This window comes from Polyodon spathula, chromosome 4 (assembly GCF_017654505.1).
Source record: "Polyodon spathula isolate WHYD16114869_AA chromosome 4, ASM1765450v1, whole genome shotgun sequence".
NCBI classification, from domain to species: Eukaryota; Metazoa; Chordata; class Actinopteri; order Acipenseriformes; family Polyodontidae; genus Polyodon; species Polyodon spathula.
The window spans coordinates 91507875-91529778 of NC_054537.1; the positions used below are offsets into that span (position 1 = coordinate 91507875).

At 36.4% G+C, this 21904-nt stretch overlaps 1 protein-coding gene across 2 annotated transcripts in view; it reads right to left on the reverse strand.

Moving 5' to 3' along the window:
- Positions 1-12399: 12399 nt before the first annotated feature.
- Positions 12400-21904, reverse strand: part of hibadhb (3-hydroxyisobutyrate dehydrogenase b) — a 53276-nt gene continuing 43771 nt past the window's right edge. For both annotated transcript variants that reach the window (XM_041249033.1, XM_041249032.1), the window contains exons 7-8: positions 18083-18239; positions 12400-13169 (exon numbers count right to left, since the gene is read on the reverse strand). In XM_041249033.1, the coding sequence (XP_041104967.1) occupies positions 13011-13169; positions 18083-18239 (316 nt within the window). In that variant the 3' untranslated portion in view covers positions 12400-13010. The remainder of the gene's footprint in view (positions 13170-18082; positions 18240-21904) is intronic.

A 21904-nucleotide genomic window follows, 5' to 3' on the forward strand; every position in this document is an offset into this window, starting at 1 on the left:
TGAAATCACTTGAAGTCGTGGTTCTCTTTTGGTTGGTAATAGGATGCATAAATAGGCTGACAACAGAAAATGAATGTGAGGGTTATCTTCAGGGCACCCTTTAAATCATTGTTTCCCAAAATTAATATATTTTCTCTGTTAGATGTATTATACATATATGATTATTTTTTAATTAATTAATATGTCTGGGTTGGTTTAGTAATAAGTGCCAACAGATTATGAAAGATTTTGCTATTTAGTCTCTTATAGTTCTGAACCTCTATATTTGTTATTCTTGCAAATATAAAGAGTGTATTGTGACATTGCTAATATACTACATTTAAGAAGGGTCATTGATGTACTCAGCAAATAATTATATTATTAAGTTTCAATGGACACAAACATATTATTCTGTAACAAAACTAAACCTAAAACTATTGAAATGCTTTCACATTTATATTTAAAATCATGTTTTGCCTATTGCATATCTATAGATCTATCATTCCCAGTGCACCCATAGACACTGTTGGTCTACAACAGTGATTTCTACATTACAATAATGTCAGACAGACTGGTTGTCACTGGCGAAAGGATGGATTTTACAAATATTAAGTATCCATCCATTTGGGAAGCAAAAACAAATATGCTGTAACGCTTGTTTTGTCACAGATAAATAGTTTGCGACATAGTGAGCCCAGGAGTATTTAGAGCAGACCAGCAAAGTCCAATGAAGTGACAGCCCAAGCTAGTGGCATTATCATTTATTGTCAGACAGGGTCTTTATCACTTACTGCCATCATCGGAAAAAATGTTTATGATTGATACTGATGGCAATGATGATTACTCTTGCAATAAGCTTAATTAAAATAATGAAGTACTGTTGCACCTGATTTGGTTGTTGTTTAGGCAGGATAATGTATATGAGGCACAAAGAAGTCAGCGGCACACCAAGCAGTCATAATTCAAACATGACACAGCTGGGGAGCTGGGCAGGGATGGGTTTTTGCCAAATAGTTGTTGATATGGCCAGTCGCGTCGCAAAATAAATACAGAAGGAAAAAAAAAATGATAATGTCTAAAAAAAGTGAAAGGGATATATATGAATCGCTGCCCCAGTGCCTGTGGGAGATTTATGTCTTGGGCTGTCATGACACTTTACTTACAGTAGTTGGCAGCAGACAAGTGACGGCCTCTTGCCACTGCCAGCAACCCACTGCATGTAAAGGTCAGAGGAGGCTTGTGGGGAGGGAAGGCTATCCCTGCCTCTCTCTGTCCAGAAAGCCTGAGCTACATGGTCCATCTGTTGGGCTCTAATGGCAACTCATTTTTCTTTAAAGTGAGACCCGGGCTTGTTCCTACACAGTAGCACACAGCGAGTGCCTCGTGATTTGTAAACCACCCATTGGGCTGGCGATAATTCAGACACTGTAGGTTACATCACAGTATGTCCATCTATGACCACAATTAGCATGGTGGTTCCTGTTTCTCCTTTCCATATCATTAATCAGTAGTCTTGTACAGGAGCATGTTGTTTAGCAATGGCTTCAGTAGACTACAAGGTTTTAATTAAAGGTCTATTAATCTTGCCTGGATGTACATTGCAATTCCCATTGCAGGTCCCACATTCTGGGTTTTAAAACACACCACACTTATGAAAATGTACCACAGTAAACACATAGAAAATTATAATAGCATAGTGAAAGAATGGTACAACATAGATAAGCATTTGAAAGTTTAGAGAGGTATGGTAAATAAAAAATAAATAAATAAAAAAAACATGACAAACAATGGTAGCATGGTAAATGCAAAGTATATCCATAGACAAAGCAAGGGGGAAACTGCAGAATTACCATTGGTAACATTTTATAAGGGTTTTTTAAAAAAAACCTTCCTATTGGCAACCTTTCTCTCCTTGTGCTTCCTCTGGTCAGCTGTTACAATTGAGCCAGATTAGACAGTCGCTCTAAATGGTGGAATAACTCTTTGACAGGCTTCTAATAAAGTCTGCCATTGGGGTTTTATTAATTTAATAAACAAAATATGACATTGATGGATTTCTATTTTAGTGTTCTACATAGGTAAATGTGCAGTATATTTTGTATTTATTTATTTAACCAGGAGATTTACCTATTGAGACAAGGCCTTATTTACAGGGGGCAGGGCTCCAGATAAGGTTTTGGGTCATTGAGTAATTTAGACACTATGTGAGTAAAATGTATTTTGGGTGAGTAAACTGCAACATTACCCTCAAGTTATGAGTACTTTCAATAAATACTGTACATTAATGCTAACTTATGATGTATAAATAAACTACAGCCTTGCATTTTAACTGTGAACTACAATTACTTGATCCTACAATATAAACTTCCCTTTATTTATTTTCCACCTGAAATCCAACAATGCATTTCTTTGCAGCCATTTAGTCCCGCCTTAATAATATTATAGTCCAGGAAGCTACTCTTGATGTAGTTAGCTGCTGCGTTCACCGAGTCTCCTCCCACTAGTACTGGTGGGTCACATTATTTTTATTGGTGTTTTCTGTAAATCTTTCTTTCTAAATCTCGTGTGCTCTCTCTTTATGCTCCCTAAAAAAATGTAGATAAAAATATGTTTTAAAAACTGTACCAAAATTGCACTTATGCAAATAAAGAAACAGTAATATTGTATTCCTTATTGATCACCTTGCTATAGCAATATAAAGAATCTCTCCAAACAGTATATTGTATTTATTATGTAAATTTACCTTCCAAAAATTGGTAAATTGGTAGGTTATGTTGAGGGGCACTATGACAGTGCCAAGAAATTCTAACGATCAAGAATCAGTCATTTATTTAACAGTTACAAACACACATTGCAAGTGAGTGGATTGAACCATACAGTTATTTATTTGTTTATTTATTTATTAAAAACCTGGACTTACTGGTTACACGTTTCTGACAAGTCCCACACAGGCTACAATTAGCTGTCCCAGCATTTATATGATCCATTCTCTATGTGAGGGAGCAACAACTCCCTCAGACTCTAGCTACCTACCGCCTGTGGTATATTCACAATTGACCATTAAGAAGTCAGGAACCAATGAAGTACAAGAAGCTTGGTTATTATGCCTTTGAATAAAATCCATTATTGCCAGAGAAAACACCTCACGTCCAATATGACATCGGTAGAAAACCGTGGTCTTCTTACAACACCATAAACACCTTGTTTTATAGCTGTAGTGAGAAGGTGTTGCTCATTCAAATTGTATTTCCATTCTGGTTCTTTTGGGCCTTAGTGCTGCTTTTGATACAGTGGATCATTCCATTTTAATTGGCTGTCTAAAGGCATGGGTGGGTCTGGTGGGTAATGTACTAAACGGGTTTAGATTCTACCTCTCTAAGACAGTTTTTTGCTTCACTGGGGGAGTCAATGTCTTCTTTAGCAAATATCAACTCAGGGTTCTATCCTTGGTCCAATGGTATTCTCTTTATAAATACTACCTCTAGGCCAGATTATTCGTAAGCATGGTGTAAATTTGAACTGTTATGCAGATGACACACAGTACACATCTCAGTGAAACCAGGTGATAGCATTTAGTGCCAAATTTTTCTGCAGCTTAATTCTGACAGACAGAAGTTCTGATAGTGGGTGCTCAGCAATAGCTTGACCTGTCAAAAATAAATTTGGGTTACTTAACTCCTAATTTGAAATCTGAAGTCAGATATTTGGTTGTTATTTTTTAACCTACCTTACGTTTTGAGTCACACATCAAAACGATTATAAGTTTGTTTCTACCATCTCAGAAACATTGCCAAAGCTAGAGCTTCTCTGTCTTGTTCCAATGCAGACAAAGTAGTCCATGCTTTTATTTGTTCGAGATTGGACTACTGTAATGCTTTGTTTGCTGAACTTAGATGCCAAGCCATATCTCGACTACAGCTTGTTCAAAATGCAGCTGTAAGGGCTTTAACAGTGGGCCTTGTTTATGCCACGAATATGATTCATCTTAACTATTAAAAAATAATTAACACAGAAATGGCCTAGTTTCCTTATGCACTATTCTATGTAGCTTATAATTTAAATGTGGTACTTATAATGACAAGACTTAGCAGGTACTTTCCCACTACTTTATTGCTAGAAATACCAGCAGAGTAATTTAATATTTTATAGAAGGCTGGTTTCATGCATGCTGGTTGACATGAGCACATGTTAAGGCTTATTCTTGTCCAATCGCTGGAGAGTGGATTAATTGGTTAATCATATAAATTGCACTCACTTAATCATTTTAATCACTGCCAGCCAATTACCACAGGGTTGTGGGCTCAGAGGGAAGAGTTATGCAAATGTTTGTTCCACTATAAGCTATTATCAGCTTTTTTTTCCCATTGAACAAACTGACAATGAATGATGCATTGTGAATGAAAAAGAAGCCATTTGCTTAATGTTCACTTTGTTCACTTTCTTCCATCATTTTCACTAATTATATATATATATATATATATATATATATAATATATATATATATATATATATAATATATATATATATACATATTCTGTCGTCAGCAAAAGAGATGGATTTTACCTAAAATCTCTAACACACACACACATATTATATATATATATATATATATATATATATATATATATATATATATATATATATATAACATGCCAAGCAGCTGCCCGATTCCAGCCTTGCTGAAGCACTCCCAGATCATCACCGATCCTCCACCACATTTCACAGTGGGTGCGAGACACTGTGGCTTGTAGGCCTCTCCAGGTCTCCGTCTAACCATTAGACGACCAGGTGTTGGGCAAAGCTGAAAATTGGACTCATCTGGGGGTGCTTCAGCAAGGCTGGAATCGGGCAGATTTGTCTTTGTGAAGGGCGCATGAATCAAGCCAAGTACAAGGTTGTCCTGGAAGAAAACTTGCTTCCTTCTGCTCTGACAATGTTCCCCAACTCTGAGGATTGGTTTTTCCAGCAGGACAATGCTCCATGCCACACAGCCAGGTCAATCAAGGTGTGGATGGAGGACCACCAGATCAAGACCCTGTCATGGCCAGCCCAATCTCCAGACCTGAACCCCATTGAAAACCTCTGGAATGTGATCAAGAGGAAGATGGATGGTCACAAGCCATCAAACAAAGCCGAGCTGCTTGAATTTTTGCGCCAGGAGTGGCATAAAGTCACCCAACATCAATGTGAAAGACTGGTGGAGAGCATGCCAAGACGCATGAAAGCTGTGCTTGAAAATCAGGGTTATTCCACCAAATATTGATTTCTGAACTCTTCCTAAGTTAAAACATTAGTATTGTGTTGTTTAAAAATGAATCTGAACTTATTTTCTTTGCATTATTCGAGGTCTGACAACACTGCATCTTTTTTGTTATTTTGACCAGTTGTCATTTTCTGAAAATAAATGCTCTAAATGACAATATTTTTATTTGGAATTTGGGAGAAATGTTGTCAGTAGTTTATAGAATAAAACAAAAATGTTCATTTTACCCAAACACATACCTATAAATAGTAAAACCAGAGAAACTGATAATTTTGCAGTGGTCTCTTAATTTTTTCCAGAGCTATATATATATATATATATATATATATATATATATATATATATATATATATATAAACAACAACAACCAGGCATATTGTTTGATATTAAGACACTTAATTATTAAGCCAAGAACTGACCCCACTTTACCCAAGCATTCTGGTACTAATTGCTATATACTTTTGCTGGATCTGTCAGCTTTGTCTCATAAATAGTGTGTAGTTTTGCAGTACATTGAGTCTTGTATAAATATAAGTACAGTGGTATGACAAAAAAACAGTTTATAAAACATTAAAAAGGAAATTTGTCCATAAACTGCATATTTTTGGTCTTTTTGGTCTTTTCATTCCCACGTCTGAAGATTTGATTATATGTACACATATAAGACAGAGAAACAAAATGTGACTACCCTCAGGAAGTGCACATGCTTTCTTAGAACTAACAGACACAGTTAGACTGACCATCATAAAATCCTATTTTATTGTGACTGGGTTATTATATTATGGAATAATATGCAGTATAATGTTTCAGATAATTGTACTTTACCTGGCATTGCACTGTGACTGTATTTCTTGTAATCACTATATTAACGCCAAACCTGCATGTATTTCTTTGCTGGCCACTTTTGTAAGACAAATACTCATCAATAATTCTCGTCACATAAATTAAAAAAGAAAACACAGAGTGGGTATGAAATGACAATATTATTTGGTTTAGTAGTTTTGTCTTACATAATGACTTCCATGACTTCACGTTGACAAATGCTAAGCAGACACACTTTTCTGATGTTATCATGTCTTTTTCTTTCAGAAAGGTGATTTCCCTTCCAAAGTATAAAAGCTCTTTTCACCATTTAGCTGATTGATACAGCAGACAAAGCCTTATCCTAAGTGTTCCAAACAGGAAAATTGCTTATCTGGAGCAGACTATAATTTATAGTGGAAGATACAAAAGCAGACGCAGTCCTGCAGTTATTTTTCAAGCACCCGCCTCTTTCCTCCGTTACCCTGAGCTCCTGTAGTCTGGTGTCTGCGTCTCAATAACCATGCGCTTGTTCAAAGGCTTGTAAGTGAGCCGGTGACTCTCCTCCTGAGGAAATAAGTCTTTAGGAAGATTTGGTTCTGTTTGTGTGGATCATTAGGGCTAATTGCCCCTCTTCTGTACGATATCAGACACTTTGTTATTTGATGTAGTCTACTGCAGGACATTCTCAGTCTCTTTTTAGCAGACTAGCATCTTCCACATCCTTGAAAAAAGCCAGTCTAGTACATCGGGACAATGAGATTGTCTTCTCTTAATGACCTCAAAGTGATTGCATATGGCTTTAGGGACAGTTAGTTGTGTTGTGTATTATTGTTTCCTTTACTGTGGCTGGTGTCTTTTGGCTCATGCACCAGTGATTTTACATTTAGCAGAGTTATGTCTGCTTCAGTGTGCAGATACTTCTGACCTAAGCACTAAATGCTGTTTGATATTCCACCTCCTGTACAGGCCAATTTAGCAAAGAATGAGTTGCTGCAATGTGTGATAGAATGTTAAACAACGCTGTGTTTGACAGCAAGAATTAAATAAGGAAGCAAAAATCCTTTCCATCTAACTGTCTAGTTTTACTGGCAGCTAAGATGAAAAAAAAGTATGATTTATATCTGTCATTCTGTAAATCAGCTATATTGTAACAGAAATGTTTCTGTCAAAGAATGCCAAAAATAATGAACAAAAGCTTACTGGATGGACTTGTAAAGTTTTAAATTAAGTAAGGATAGCTATTAATCCTGCTGTTGTTTACATCATTAATTTGGGACCCTTCTGGAAATGCCATTCATTGAAAGAAATACATTTAAAAGGGACTTAAATGCACAAAAAGTTGTTTATTTCTCACTATGTTGGTACAGAAAGATAATTATTTTAAACTGTGGCAGTATTAAGATCTGCCACTGTTTATATTGCTTGATTATATAATATTTTCTATATATATTTTCTGTTAACATCTGCGCATCTGTGTGGCGTGTCATTCACAAGTGCTGCCACTAGGGTACCAGCAATGGTAGCCCTAGTGGCAGATTTAATAAAGAAAACAAAACAACGAAAAATAAGTTTGCCACACAAGGTGAGCGCTAGTCTCACTAAACGAGACGCCCCTAAACTATCCCCCCCCTAAAATCCTGTAAACGAACCTATTGCTGTTGCCTCCCTGCGACTTCAGATCATTGCGACGGTCCTGGCTGAGCGGTCTTCTCAGACTCGTGGCAGGGCTGTATCAAGGGCTGAGCGAGAGCAGAACTTAATTTTAATATTATAGCCAGGGGCTGTCACGGGGGATTCTGCGTATGGCCTTCCTTCGAAAACTATTCCAAAGTACAGTACTCTGGTAATGTTAGAAAGCTAGCTTAATGTTTACATAAAAATGGTTAAATTCGGACATCGGATTTGAGCACGTTTTCGCTTCGTTAGTTTGTTTTTTTGTTGTTGTTTTGTTTTTTTTTGGGGGGGGGGGGCTCTGCCCCACCAGTTTTTCAAGCCACGAGTTGCCAATGTCTACCAGCCCTGCTGATGCCTACACTATAGCGTCTTCTGCAGCTATTTGTATTCATCAATAGAATAGACAATATTAACAGTTATATTTACAGATTATTGGTGTTGTGCCTGTAAATTAAACGTCAATCATGAGGGCCGGGGTGAAATCAGTAGGCTATACACAAGCACATTTTCACAAGCGATTTATGACTGACAAGATAAAATAATAATCATAATTACAATGACAAGTAGGACAACTAGCATATTTTCATTTAATATAGTAAGTGGAAAATCAACAGTGCTTAATCAGATAAATACCTCACTGTAATTTCAGTGACAGTGTGGGCTTTTACTCAAAGATCCAGAAACACATACGTTTTGTTAATCTTTTTTTCATTTGATATTAGTAATTTTAATGTATGAGTGGTATAAATCAAAGTTTAAAAAACAATTGTCCAATTTGCATAATTCTGCTAGGACATTTGCATAGGTGTGCCCTATCTAAGCCTTCTATATCTATGCAAGCGAGTCTGCTCAATTTGTTGCCTAGCAACATATCTCCTGTTATGTGGCCCAGCGCACAACAACCAGCGACAGGGTTCTCACTGTCACAAAGTCATATTATATTTTCATTTCTTTTTTAAACTACATTTTTAAAAGCACTTTCATCAACTGAGGACATAAACACTGAAGTAAAACCACCTTAACCAATCCAACATAGAATAAATGTTACTTCCGAACAGTTTACAAAACATTAAAAAGGAGTACAAACACTTCAAACTGACCCACGTCTTAGTTTTATTACAATGCCTATGTATTGCTGTTCATTTGGAGGGAAGAAATAATTTAAAGAACTACTGTAACTCTCTTGTGAAAGCCCTGTCGCGTTAATTTGAATGAATGTGCTTTATAATTAGGTAAGGTAAACAGATTCTATAATCACACATTCACATGTTCCTTTTACTCTTAAATTAAATAGAGTGGAATACCTTTAAGTGGGATATTACGTTTAAAAAACCTTAAGTGGGAAATCCACCAAAAACATGTTAATAAATCACTCTGGTTTCTACATTTAGGTAAGTGATCCTCAGCTGAGTCCCTGCAACCCTAAAGTGGTTCTCTCAAGAAAATCACAAGGACCTGGGGACATGTTATTCTCACCCCGCGCACGTTAGCTTGGTTAAATATCCTGTAGCCTGTGTGTAGTTCTTTGATATTATTCCTTAGAGGACCAATCTGGAGCTCTGTTTTGGAAATATGGTCAGGCAGCACCATTTACGTAGTTGAGTGCAAACTGTCAATGAACATATTTTCACAGCTTTATAGACGTTAACACTGCAAGGCTAATGACAGGCACCAATTTATATGTATCTTTCCAGTTAATAAGGAAGCAATGTCAAACAGTTGGAAACATGTTAAAAATGTATTAGATAGATATAGATAGATAAACAAAACTTCTTTGAATGGTTATATTTTCCAATGCTCCGCAGCATTTTTGCAGTCTGATAATGTGAATGCATTACGCCAACCAAGTTTATAAAATTCCCATCCATAAGACATCTCAAAGCGAACTATAATTGGTTGTCGAAATCTAGCACAACCTTGGACTTTTAACAACAAGAGAGACATCTTATAATTAGCAATTAGCAATTAGTGCTGAATCCACTCCGCATGCAAAATTGGACATCTAATACAGACAATATTTTGTGGATTTCAACTATAAATATTACAATGTACAAAGCAACAACACATTACTTCATGTATTTGGTTATCAATTGTTTAGGCCTTACATTACAATTAGTCTTATATGTGATTCGGGTTAATCTTAAATTACAGAAGATACTATTGACTCTACCCCAATCAATACTGTATTCAACTGCTTGATGGTCCGTTACTTTCCAAAACTTCTGAACAACCCTATTTACTAGGTGCACTTTATAATGTGTGCCAAGGGACTATTAATGTAACGTTATTCAAACTGTAAACACTTTGATGTAACCATAAGCTTGGTATTTTTGAAAACATTACCAAGAGTGTGTTACAATGCCTGAAGCAGAAAGCTTCTTGAAAGGTCAGCTGTGTAACCCGAGGGAAAACTGCAGTCCCTGTCTGTTTTATTGCATGTTGTAAATGTGTTTCATGGCATATTGTAAAACTAAAGATGTGTGCTTTTGTGAAAAACAAAGCATCCCCCATATCACAACAAAGAGTGACACAATCACTGGTTAGTTTATTAGAGCCAGCAACATAATCAGTGGTGTAGTTGAGGGTGTACGCAGGTAAACAACGTTTACTCACTTTCAATTTGGGCAATATAGCGCTTACCCACTTCTCATGTAAGGGATACAGAGTTTACTCATTTCTACTCTCCTGTACAAATCCTGGGATAAAGACAAGACATTTTAACGATGAGCGTCTGTGTTGTGTTGCTGTGTGCGAGACTGACCTAAGTACTCTGTCATAACTGTGGCACGAGTAGGGGGGGGCGTGGCCACTGGACTGCATGTTCTGTGTCTTTGTGTGCGTGTTTTGTGATTGGTTGTTTATGTTCTGTTAGGCACTGGACCTGCAGGGCTGTGGTAGTAGCCTTCAACCTAGCCCACAAAAGTACACTCATGTGAGGTGTATTGCTGGGTCTGTGACTATACACAGAGAGGAAATAACTGTATGTGGGGCGGTGGGGGGGAGCTCTGGCTGGCTGAGACCGGTATGTTGACAGTGTGTGCTTATATCGTTTTTTTGTGTTTTTTTTTTTTTTAAATGGGCCACGTTCGTTATAATGAAGGGTGTTATACAGAGGATGTACTTAAGAAATAATCCACCAGGAAGTGTGGTAAGAATTGCCCTACCGCATACCCTGGAGTGGGTTATTTCGCTTATATTTCAGTTAAACCAGGGCTGCAGAGTGCGCATGTGCAGGAGCACTGAAGGAAGCGTCTGGAAAGCCGCTGTCATCAAGCTCAGAAGTCGCTGGAACGTCACTTCCACGAGCGCTCCTTTGAGCTGAAAGAGCTCCAAACAGGCAGCTATTCTCTGCATTCTGCTGTCTGACAGATTGGACACATAATTGAGAAGTTCAGTGCTTCAACTTAGATCATATTTTTAACCAAGTATTTGTAAATGTTACTATTATAATTTTTAAAAAGTTGAGTACAAATAAATCATTTTTTCAAAAAAATTTAATCTATAAACAGGTTTTCAGGTAGATGGGTAGAAAGTAAAACAAATAAACACATGCCTAATTACACAGAGAAACTAAAAGAGAAAGACAGGGAATAAGGAGATTGGTCTCTCTGAGGAGACTCCAGTAGAATGTGTCAGGTGACATGCACCAAGTTCACAGCGCTAGTACTTAAATATGCAAGCATCAACATTTTATGTAAAGACCTTTGTGCAACTTTACAGACACATGATTTAAAAACCTGATTAAATGATAGACAAATAAGAGAAGGATCAAAAGCAATAGTGAAGGAAAGAACTTCAAGAAAAAAATGCAGAAAACAACAATTTGACTAAGATTAAATCAAATTTACTGACTAAAAAAAGGTATAAACAGAGAGAAGAAAAAAGATGATTTAGAAATAGAAGGCATGCTTGTTTGTTGTTGGTAAAGTGCAGGTAGGCTGTGTGTCTATTTACACCAATAACCGAGGCATCATTATTAGTCATGCCAGATTTAGACTTTAATGAACTGGTTCACTATTAATCATGCTACATCAGATCGTGTTGATGTTGAATTAGTTCTTGTGTTTCGCTCAAATGATTAAAATCAATTAAGGATATGTGGCTTCACTGTGCAAGTTTACAAACAGTCTGTGTGTTACAAAGGTAATATATACATGGTTTAAATATTGTAATAATGACTGCTGTGCATTAACAAACAAACAAAACTGCTTGTTCATCACATCTTGTTTAGCAGGTCATCTAAAATAGATTTGTTTTAGATTATGCTACTTGAAAAACCAGCCAATAAATGCTTAATTATTTTAATAATTTCTGTATAAACCCCTCGCCAGTTTAAAGAATTGGCTTTGTGTCTCAAAGCACTTGCAAATCTGACAACACCCATCTTGAATCCAGCACAGAGTTTTGTTTTTTTTTTCCAAATCTGGAAGTCCTCATTATAAAGACATATTAAGGCTGCATCCATCCCAGAGGATCTGAGAACCAGTAACAACCTCTTCTAAACAGTAATGTGCACCATAGCAATAGCTTGCTTAGCACAGCCTGCATGTTATTGAGTCAGTAATAATAAATATTAAATGTAAATGGAAGCGGCCAAGTGTATACATAGCTGAAGTAAGTACACTCAACACAACAAACAATAAAATGTTTAAACTCTCAAAAACACATTTAGCAGAATAGAAAGGTATGTTTCTTTAATTTAGAACACAAAACAATTCAACTGCTCTTTGTTTCTGTGGTTATATTAAAATGCATGATGACTAAAACAAAAATAAATAAAACTAATTAAATAAACAAAACATACATGTATATAAATGGTGTTTCCATTTAACAAAGGGAAAATATTACAGAGTTTAATAATACCAGCTAATATATATATGATGTAACTGTGTTTTTGCATGCTGAATACATTTCAGTATTCTTCCATTTCTGGAGTCAGAATACAGCCTCCATAGATCACTAGAGGAATTGTTGCAGGGAAAAATCTTGGGGCCTTTTGCTATTATTTTTTTGACCGCCACTAGAAAGTCTCATGTTTATATTACTTAGCTGAAATAAAAATACATATGTATGTATTCATTATTCACTAAAACTATAGCAAAGGAAGTGCTGCTTTGTGATCATTAAAAACAAACAAAACAAACAAAAAGTATGATTTCAAAAACTGAATACAAAAGCACCCCCATTACCTGTCAAAACACACCTATGTCCTACAGTTTCAAAGTTTATACCTTTCAAAATACTGGAGCATCTAGCCTGCATTTGGTTTTACCATGCACTTCTTTCATTTTTACTGATTTTCTTCGTCACGGAGAAACTGGAACACTGACGAGAAGTCTTTTTGTGCATAGCCCCGAGCACACATCACCCTGTAGATCTGATGGCTTACAGATCCCAGCGGAATAGCTGTTTTAGTGTTTGTAGCAGAGTCCTGCGCTAAACCCAGATCCTTAAAAAAAAAAAAAAAAAAAAAAAAGAAAAAAAAAACAAAAAAAACAAAAACAAAAAAAAAAAAAGAGATCCTTAAAAAAAAAAAAAAAAAAAAAAAAAAAAAAAAAAGCAAGCACACCCTTAATGTTTTTTTTCCTCAGGAGGCAAACACACAAATACAAATAGATGCAAGCATGAGTGCTAAAAGCAAGGTGCTAAAAATACATATTGAACATCACAATGGTTTTGACTGTTAGACTCATAATATGCATAAACATGGTCACAGGTATGACACGTAATATACTGTATGAAGCTGAATGTTACACCTGCAGAGAAAATAAAGAATTAATTAATATGCAATAGGGGTAACTATTGCACTATTCCAAAAAAAAAAAAGTGATAGGATGCCAAACACAACACAAATCCATCCAACATTTACTTTGGACTATCTACCAGCAGCCATTAACCTTTTTGCAGCTACTGTAAATGAACATCCCCATTGGTGAGCCACAGTAAAATAGCAACTATTAAGGTTAGCTTACTGACTTTTGCAGGTAACCAGATTGCACTTTACAAACCTACTGTACATACATAGTTATTTAGACTCATACTGGACTCTTCATTTTCATACAATGCATCACCTTCAAGTGACACACTCCAGTAACGTAGAAATATAGAAACAAAATGCTTGCTCGACATACTAAAAGCAAAAAGCAAATTTTGTTTTATTTGTAACTAACTGTTCCAGCACTCCAGATAAGGTTCTGGGCCATTGAGTAACTTAATCTCCAACGTAGACTGCGCGCACACACACACACAGACACACGTAGTCAAAAGCTTACAAACCCCAATGGAAATGTATCATTTCTAGACATTTTGTGAACCAAGAAATTTAGGTAAAATCTTTTGTAGTAAAACGTTTGCTTTTGTGGAAAAATAAGTTACTAGAAATAGATGATAGATTTTGATTTAGATTTGCAAAAAAAAAAAAAACCTAATTCAAAAGTATGCATACTCTTTGATGCTATGATAGTATTGTCTACAAGGTGCTAGAAATGTCAATATGATAATGCAGAACCTAATTCTAGAAAAAAATGCTGGATTTTAGGTGAACATTCTTATAGAGTATAAAAGGGTTAGGCATAGGATGATTGCCGTCATTATCAATAAATCAATATGGGGAAAAAGTAAAGGGCGATCTGAAGATCTTAGGCAGAAAATGATTTACTGTCAAAGCTGGAGAAGAATACAAAAAGATTTCCAATCATCTGAGTGTCTCAATTTCAACTATCGTTTCTATTAACAGGAAGTACAAGACTCATGGTACTGTCACAATGCTCCCTCGGTCTGAAAGAAAGAAGGTTTTTTCACCAAGAACTACTAGAAGAATAGGAAGGTTAATAACAATCCAAGACCGACTGCCAAAGATATTTAAAGTGAACTGGCTGCAAGTGGGCCTGGCTTTCCATTTCAAACATAGGTCGAGTATTGCATGGTGACAGTCTCAATGGTCGCAGGCCAAGGAAAAAGCCACTCAACATCACAAAAGGCAAATTCGCTTGAAGTTTGCAAAACAGCATTTGAATGATGGATAGAAGTTCTGGCCAAAAGTTTTGTGGAGTGATGAAACAACAACAAAAAAAGGAGCTATTTGGTTACGCTGATAGTTGTTACGTTTGGAGAAAGTCTGGTGAGGTGTACAAAACGGTGCTTTTACATTGACCGTTTTTAGGACGGTTTTGGGCCATCTCAGGTCTTTTTTTCTGCAGTGTAAATGCACACAGCCTACTCTCAGCTTGTTTGTGTTTACTGTTAAATAAATATTTTGATTGTACCAATAATTAACTTAAACACAGAATAGTTGTGTTTTTTTTTTGTTTGTTTCGGACAACTGCGGCGTGAAATGGGGAGAGCAAGAAAGCAGAGCTGTCACAGCGTTGTGGGGCGAAACTCAAATCCAGACTGCACGCTAAACACAAAATAAATACACCACCCACTCGCTATATCGTGGGGTCCAATACAAATCCGCTCGGTATCGAGGGCCGCGATATAGCGAGAGACTCATAGACAAACAAATATGCTAATAACAAATACTGTACAACCACTCCCTCGTTGTATCGGTGGCATCAGGGTCCAATATAAATTCTCCACGCAACCCGCTTTTTCTCAATTTTCATATAAAACTGTTTTAATTCATACTGCAGAGGGTAACGGCTTCATCAACTTCAGTCTCCAACTAATTTCATGAACCTTCCTCTCCTTTCTCAAATGCCAAAACGGCTACATTGAAAGAATCCATTCACAACATAAGAGGCTTGTTGCTAGGGTGCCGACGTCACTGCCCTGTGACTTTTGCTTGTGCATCGCTTCAAAAAATGCTTCAGCAAGTAAATACATAAAAATTAGCTTTGTGTTACTGTGCAATGCGTGTGTATATGACAACAGTACGATATCAATGCTTTGTTTTTAATTGCCCTGATTATTTTAGTTTGTGATGTGCAGTACAAAATAAAATGAACAATAATTCTAAGTGCCTATGTATATTGCAGCTAAGGAATGCACAATTAGACTGTAAAAATGAGGAGCCAACTCCAGGACCGCGATCTATCCGAATCCACAGAATAGCGAGGGGTGGGTGTACATATACTGAGAAATAGCGGCAGGTGTGGTGAAAGATCTGTGCAACACCCTCTCTGCTCTTTTTGATTATAGTTGATCTGTTACACAATTGCGTTTTTTTTTTTTATGAGTCCCCGCAATATGAACACGACTGTATTGTTTGTTTGTTTGTAATACCACTCTGCATCTTCCGCCTTTGTGGTTCATGCCAAACTCTCACTGACAAATATCTTAACAGTTTAAAAGAGGTTATTATTGCTAAAGGTGCCTCAACTTGCTATTTTTTTTTTTTTTTTAATTTGCATTTTTTAAAATTTTGTTAAATAAATTGGTGAAATAAATTTCCTTTTAACTTTTTTTCCTTATCCAGAAAAGCAAAAAACTTTTGCTAAAAAGATTTTACCTATAAATTTTGTTTGAGAAATTTCTAGAAATTAGAAAATTTGTATTTTGGGGTAAGCAAACTTTTGACTACAACTGTAAACACGCACGCACGCACGCACAGTGCCTTGCAAAAGTATTCAGACCCCTGACCTATTCTCTCATATTACTGAATTACAAATGGTACATTGAAATTTCATTTTGTTCGATTTATTTATTTTTTTTAAAACACTTAAACTCAAAATCAATTATTGTAAGGTGACATTGGTTTTAGGTTGGGAAATATTTTTAAGAAAAATAAAAAACTGAAATATCTTGCTTGCATAAGTATTCAACCCCCACACATTAAGATTTGGTAGAGCCACCTTTCGCTGTAATAACAGCTTTAAGTCTTTTGGGGTAAGTATGTACCAGCTTTGCACACAGTGTTGGAGTGATTTTGGCCCATTCTTCTTGGCAGATTTGCTCCAGGTTGTTCAGGTTGGTTGGACGACGATTGTGGACCGCAATTTTCAAATAGTGCCACAGATTCTCAATGGGATTGAGATCATGACTTTGACTGGGCCACTGTAGGACATTCACCTTTTTGTTCTTGAGCCACTCCAATGTTCCTTTTGCTTTGTGCTTGGGATCACTGTCCTGCTGAAAGGTCAATTTCCTCCCAATCTTCAGTTTTTTTTAGCAGACTGAAGCAGATTCTCTTGCAATATTTTCCTGTATTTTGCTCCATCTATTCTTCCTTCAATTGTAACAAGATGCCCAGTACCTGCTGATGAGAAGCATCCCCACAGCATGATCCTGCCACCACCATACTTCACTGTAGGGATGGTGTGTCTTGAGGACGGGCAGTGTTAGGTTTGCACCACACATAGCGATTTGAGTTTTGGCCAAAAAGCTCTATCTTGGTCTCATCTGATCACAAAACCTTTTCCCACATCACAGTTGGGTTACGCTCATGTTTTCTGGCAAACTCCAGACGTGCTTTCAGATGGTATTTTTTTTAGCAACGACTTCTTTCTTGCCACCCTCCCATACAGGCCAGTGTTATGTAGAGCTCTTGATATGGTTGACTGGTGCACCATTACTCCACTCCCAGCCACTGAACTCTAGCTCCTTCAAAGTGATTGTTGGCCTCTCTGTGGCTTCTCTCACAAGTTTACTTCTTGTTTGAGCGCTGAGTTTTGAGGGACGGCCTTTTCTTGGCGGTGCCTGGGTGGTGTGACGCAGCTTCCAGTTTCTGATTATTGATCCAACTGTGCTCACTGGGATATCCAAACACTTGGATATTATTTTGTACCCTTTCCTTAATCTATGTATTTGTATTACTTTATCTCTAACTTCTGTAGAATGCTCTTTGGTCTTCATTTTCCTTCAGATTCACAGCCTTAACAATGATCCTTCAACAGTGGGGTTTTTATCCAGAAAATGTGACAGCAACTTTAATGGTTCACAGGTGGAGGCCAATGGTAAGGTAATTGTGTCCTCATTAGGGCAATTTCTTTCATCGGTGCAAACTGGGAGCTTCCACAGCACAGGGGTTGAATACTTATGCAAGCAAGATATTTCCCAATTAAAAATATTTCCCAACATAAAACCAATGTCACCTATAATTGATTCTGAGTTTCAGTGTTTAAAAATTAAATATCAAACAGAACGAAATTTCAATGTACCATTTGTAATTCGGTAATATGAGAGAATTGGTCAGGGGTCTGAACACTTTTGCAAGGCACTGTGTGTGTATAATATGTGTGTGTATATATATATATATATATATACACACACACACACACACACACACATATATATATATATATATACATATATATATATATATATATATATATATATATATATATACACACACACACATATGTTATATATATATATATATATATAGCACACAAACACACACATAGTAGTAGAAACACCAACCTTTGCCATTAGTGTCGTCCCAAATCCTCCCTGGTAGTTGTTGGCAGAGGGCACCCCCTCCATCACCCCTGGAACAGGATTGTAGGTGTCGCTTGACCAGCAGCGACCGGAGCTCATATTCAGGATCTTCGACAACAGCTTGGGGTCAAGCCCTAGTCTGTCAAAGGTTAAAGATTAATGGTGTTAGCATTTATCTGTAAAGGGCACGGGTGACTTGAAAGTTGCTTATTGCTCTGCACTCAAATTTTTTTGTTTTAATTGCGATCTAACAAAATACAGTATTGCTATTTACCATAAACGTTCATTAGACTAATTTACAAAGTGTGTCAATTCTTTAAGTAGAAGGTAACCAATGAACTTCAATGGACACCCAAGAAGTATAAAAGGAGACTTGGTTATCCATATAAACAGCAGTTCAAATAAAGAAAGATCAAAAGACAGTAACAAATACTATAGAAAACAAGGCAAGGTCATAATCATTATAACATTATATTGATAACATATATTTGTTTAATTACATAAATACACAACACATTGTTCAAAAACATCATAAAATTATAAAAAGCACAGCAGTGATTTTAATTATACAGTAAAAGAGGCAGGCAGATCCAGTTTAATATCCTATATGACCTTTTCACCGCAAAGCCAAGGATACTTGGGATCTTTAAAAATCAATGAACATGTGAAAATAAATAAGGCAACATCTAATATTGTCTAATGTCCAGTTTCCATAAATGGTAATAAAACATGTGTCTGATGCACAGTTGTTACTTGAGCCCTGACGTAAGTCAGTTGAGCTCCACATCTGAGACTAGAACTGCAGGGATTCTTCTAGCTTTACAAAACTGCACCAGTATTACGAGACATATTAGTGTTAATGTCAAGGCTATCGTTGCAACTTGTTGTTTTAATTGTACAATATAAATGTAAAAATAAAACCTATAAACTGTCTAGTTTCCAACTATAAACTATATTTTGTACTTAATGTCTACTAAATCATTATTATTCTTTAAGACTGCTAAGTATGCCAACGCTCCACCTGTCTTCAAATTTATTTTTATTTTTTTTACTGTGAAATATAATTTTATTAACTGTCTCAATACAAATTAACAAATTGTTTTGGGAATCTGAACTTTTTTTTTTTTTTTTAATCTTAGTCGTCATGTTTTTCAGTTCATGTCTGCAATCCAAATGCAAAGTTCAATTTAAAAATAAAGAAAGAGAAAGAACATACACTGACAGGATCCTCTCTCAGTGTACTGTATAGCGGGCTCTGTGACATATGTTCAACATTTCCTCACAACCATGTATTCTAGTTCTGGGTCAATTGTTGAAAAGGTTACTGCTTCCGATATAATAAAGCTTGTCCAAGCAGAGAAATCATTTGTTATATTGCAGCACTGGTGACATGAATTGTTGTTCTCAGCTTTCAATAAATCATTTTGTTATTAAGTATAGAGTTTGTGATTTCAAGCAAAACCACAAATTCAGGCCTGCATAGAAATTCACATTTTGACCAGTTTATGGGCACAGCTTATTATGTTTTATCCCAGCTCAGAACAGTAGACACGAAATCCTGGTGGAATAAATATAAATCTGCCTTTTGCTGAAACCTATTTAAAATAATCATCATTTATATATTTCACAAGATCTTATCCATGTAACAGCTGACAAACAGAATCAGTTGTAATACATTTTTTTTTTCTTTTAACAAGCATTGTTGTACTTAAATACTCATTTGAGGAAGCCCAGTGTCCTGTAGCTACAAGCAAGCATATTAATAGAAAGGGGCCATTTTACAGACCACAGCACCCTCAACTAAATAGGGGTTTTAGAATGTATACAGTTATTCTTTTTCAGCAACAGAAATTTTAAGTAGGACAGGCAACTATTTTATAGTTAACAAGGTCATTTTAAGCTTTCCCCTATTCAATGTAACACATCCAAACTAACTGCTAAGTCAAAGAAGAATCAAACGCTTGTGGATTGCTCCGTTTCAACCACAGTGCTTTAAACTTCGTGCTTTAGCCACACTTACAAATCTCTTTGGGAAGGCCCATGTTCTTTGAGTCTCTTTTTTTTTTCTATACCAAGTGCATCATTAAAAAAAACGAACAAGTTAGGAGGAGTCTTTTGCATTTCATCTTTTCGAAGACTATTCCACCAGTGCATAAATAACTGACAGTTTAAATTGGACACGGTATTAAAAATCAGTAAGTGAAGTCTTCTGTCTTCCTCTGAGCCGAAGCTTGTAATAGTCTGAAACCAGATAGAATATAATTGTCATTCAGAAAGACTCTCTCTTAGAAAGTCATGCTTCATTGGAGAAGACTGAGTTTCCATTTGAAATCAACAAATTAATCCGAGAGAGGGATCTGAAAGGGCAAGTTTAATAGGAAGCAGCTTCTGGGTTCTCAACCATGATCAAATGTTATTGCTGTTTCCCTGTAAATTGGCTGGGAACATGTGATTCTTTCTGCATAAGAGCTCCATTACTATTTGAAAGATATACTGCTCTGCGATCAAAATGATGACAGCCTTCGTCAATCCCCCAGTAGGACATGCCTGTCTGTTCTTAAAAACATTAAAATAACCTCAAAATGTCGAAAATAAAGGAGGAGAAAGCACACACACACACAGTGTCTAGTGATAGCTGGTTTTATATACATAAGTTGTATAGAGATTACATTTAGGAATTAAATTAGGCTACAAAACACCAATAGGCAGCCTGACACATTTGAGAAAAGTTAAAAACGTATTGGAAGATAAATGGCTGTTTTTTTATATATATATAACATCAGCATGTACTGTTTTTTTTTCTCCAAATATCCAATTTATTAAATGGCAAGAATGAATGAAAGCAATAACCACCTGGCTGGTGAGAAACATGTGAAGTCCAGAGGTTGCATCCAACAATCAGGAAGCTCCATTGGTAAGAACTACCTCACAAGAGCTGACCCTTTGAAAACTGTGCAAGATATCCCAGTGCACTTTAAAGTGCAGGAAAGACAGAAGTGCATGCATCTGTCACACACACACACACAGGTTGCATGAGTGTCGTGCCACAACACAGCTAAGACGAAAGCAGGAGGAGATGCTACTACAGCTTGAATGATACTGAAATGCACAGACTTCCTGGAAAGCGTGCGACAAGAACACAGTAGGCTACAGGAACACAGTAGGCTATTTAAATCAATGTGACCATAAAAAGAACAATTGCAATCAATGACAGAAAATAAAATTAATTTTGTAGGATGTTTTATTCTTGCTAATACCACCATATTAATTGCAATTATTTTGCAGTGTATTGTTGCAGTAACACTAGGAAGATGTGGTTTATGGTATGGGGCTATGTTACATAAAAACAAGACACATTATGTTAAATTAATATGCATCAACTAAAGCATGTTTTATGGTATAGAATATGTATACAGTATGGCAAGTTAGTAAAAAAAAGGCAGAAACAATAATGTATAAAACGTACCATTGATTGCAATGATTAAGTACTTAGCAGTAAACAATACTGTCCATTTCTAGCACGAATCCCATTCAAAATGTTCTGAACTTAAGCAGACTAAGTGAGTCCATTACTGATGTTTACAAGCAGAGGACCCTGATTCCAAGGGTCAGTCAAAGAAATATCTTTGGATCAGTTAACCGCCATTAGTCTTCCAGTACGAGTAGAGTCGCATAAGAGTGATATATTGCACCAAGCTCATTGGAAGTGGACCGCAGTAGTCAAGCACTTTTACAGTCTGAGAAGGCATTATATATTTGGACCTCTTACACAATTACGTGGGGGGGGGGGGGGGGGGGGAGTTA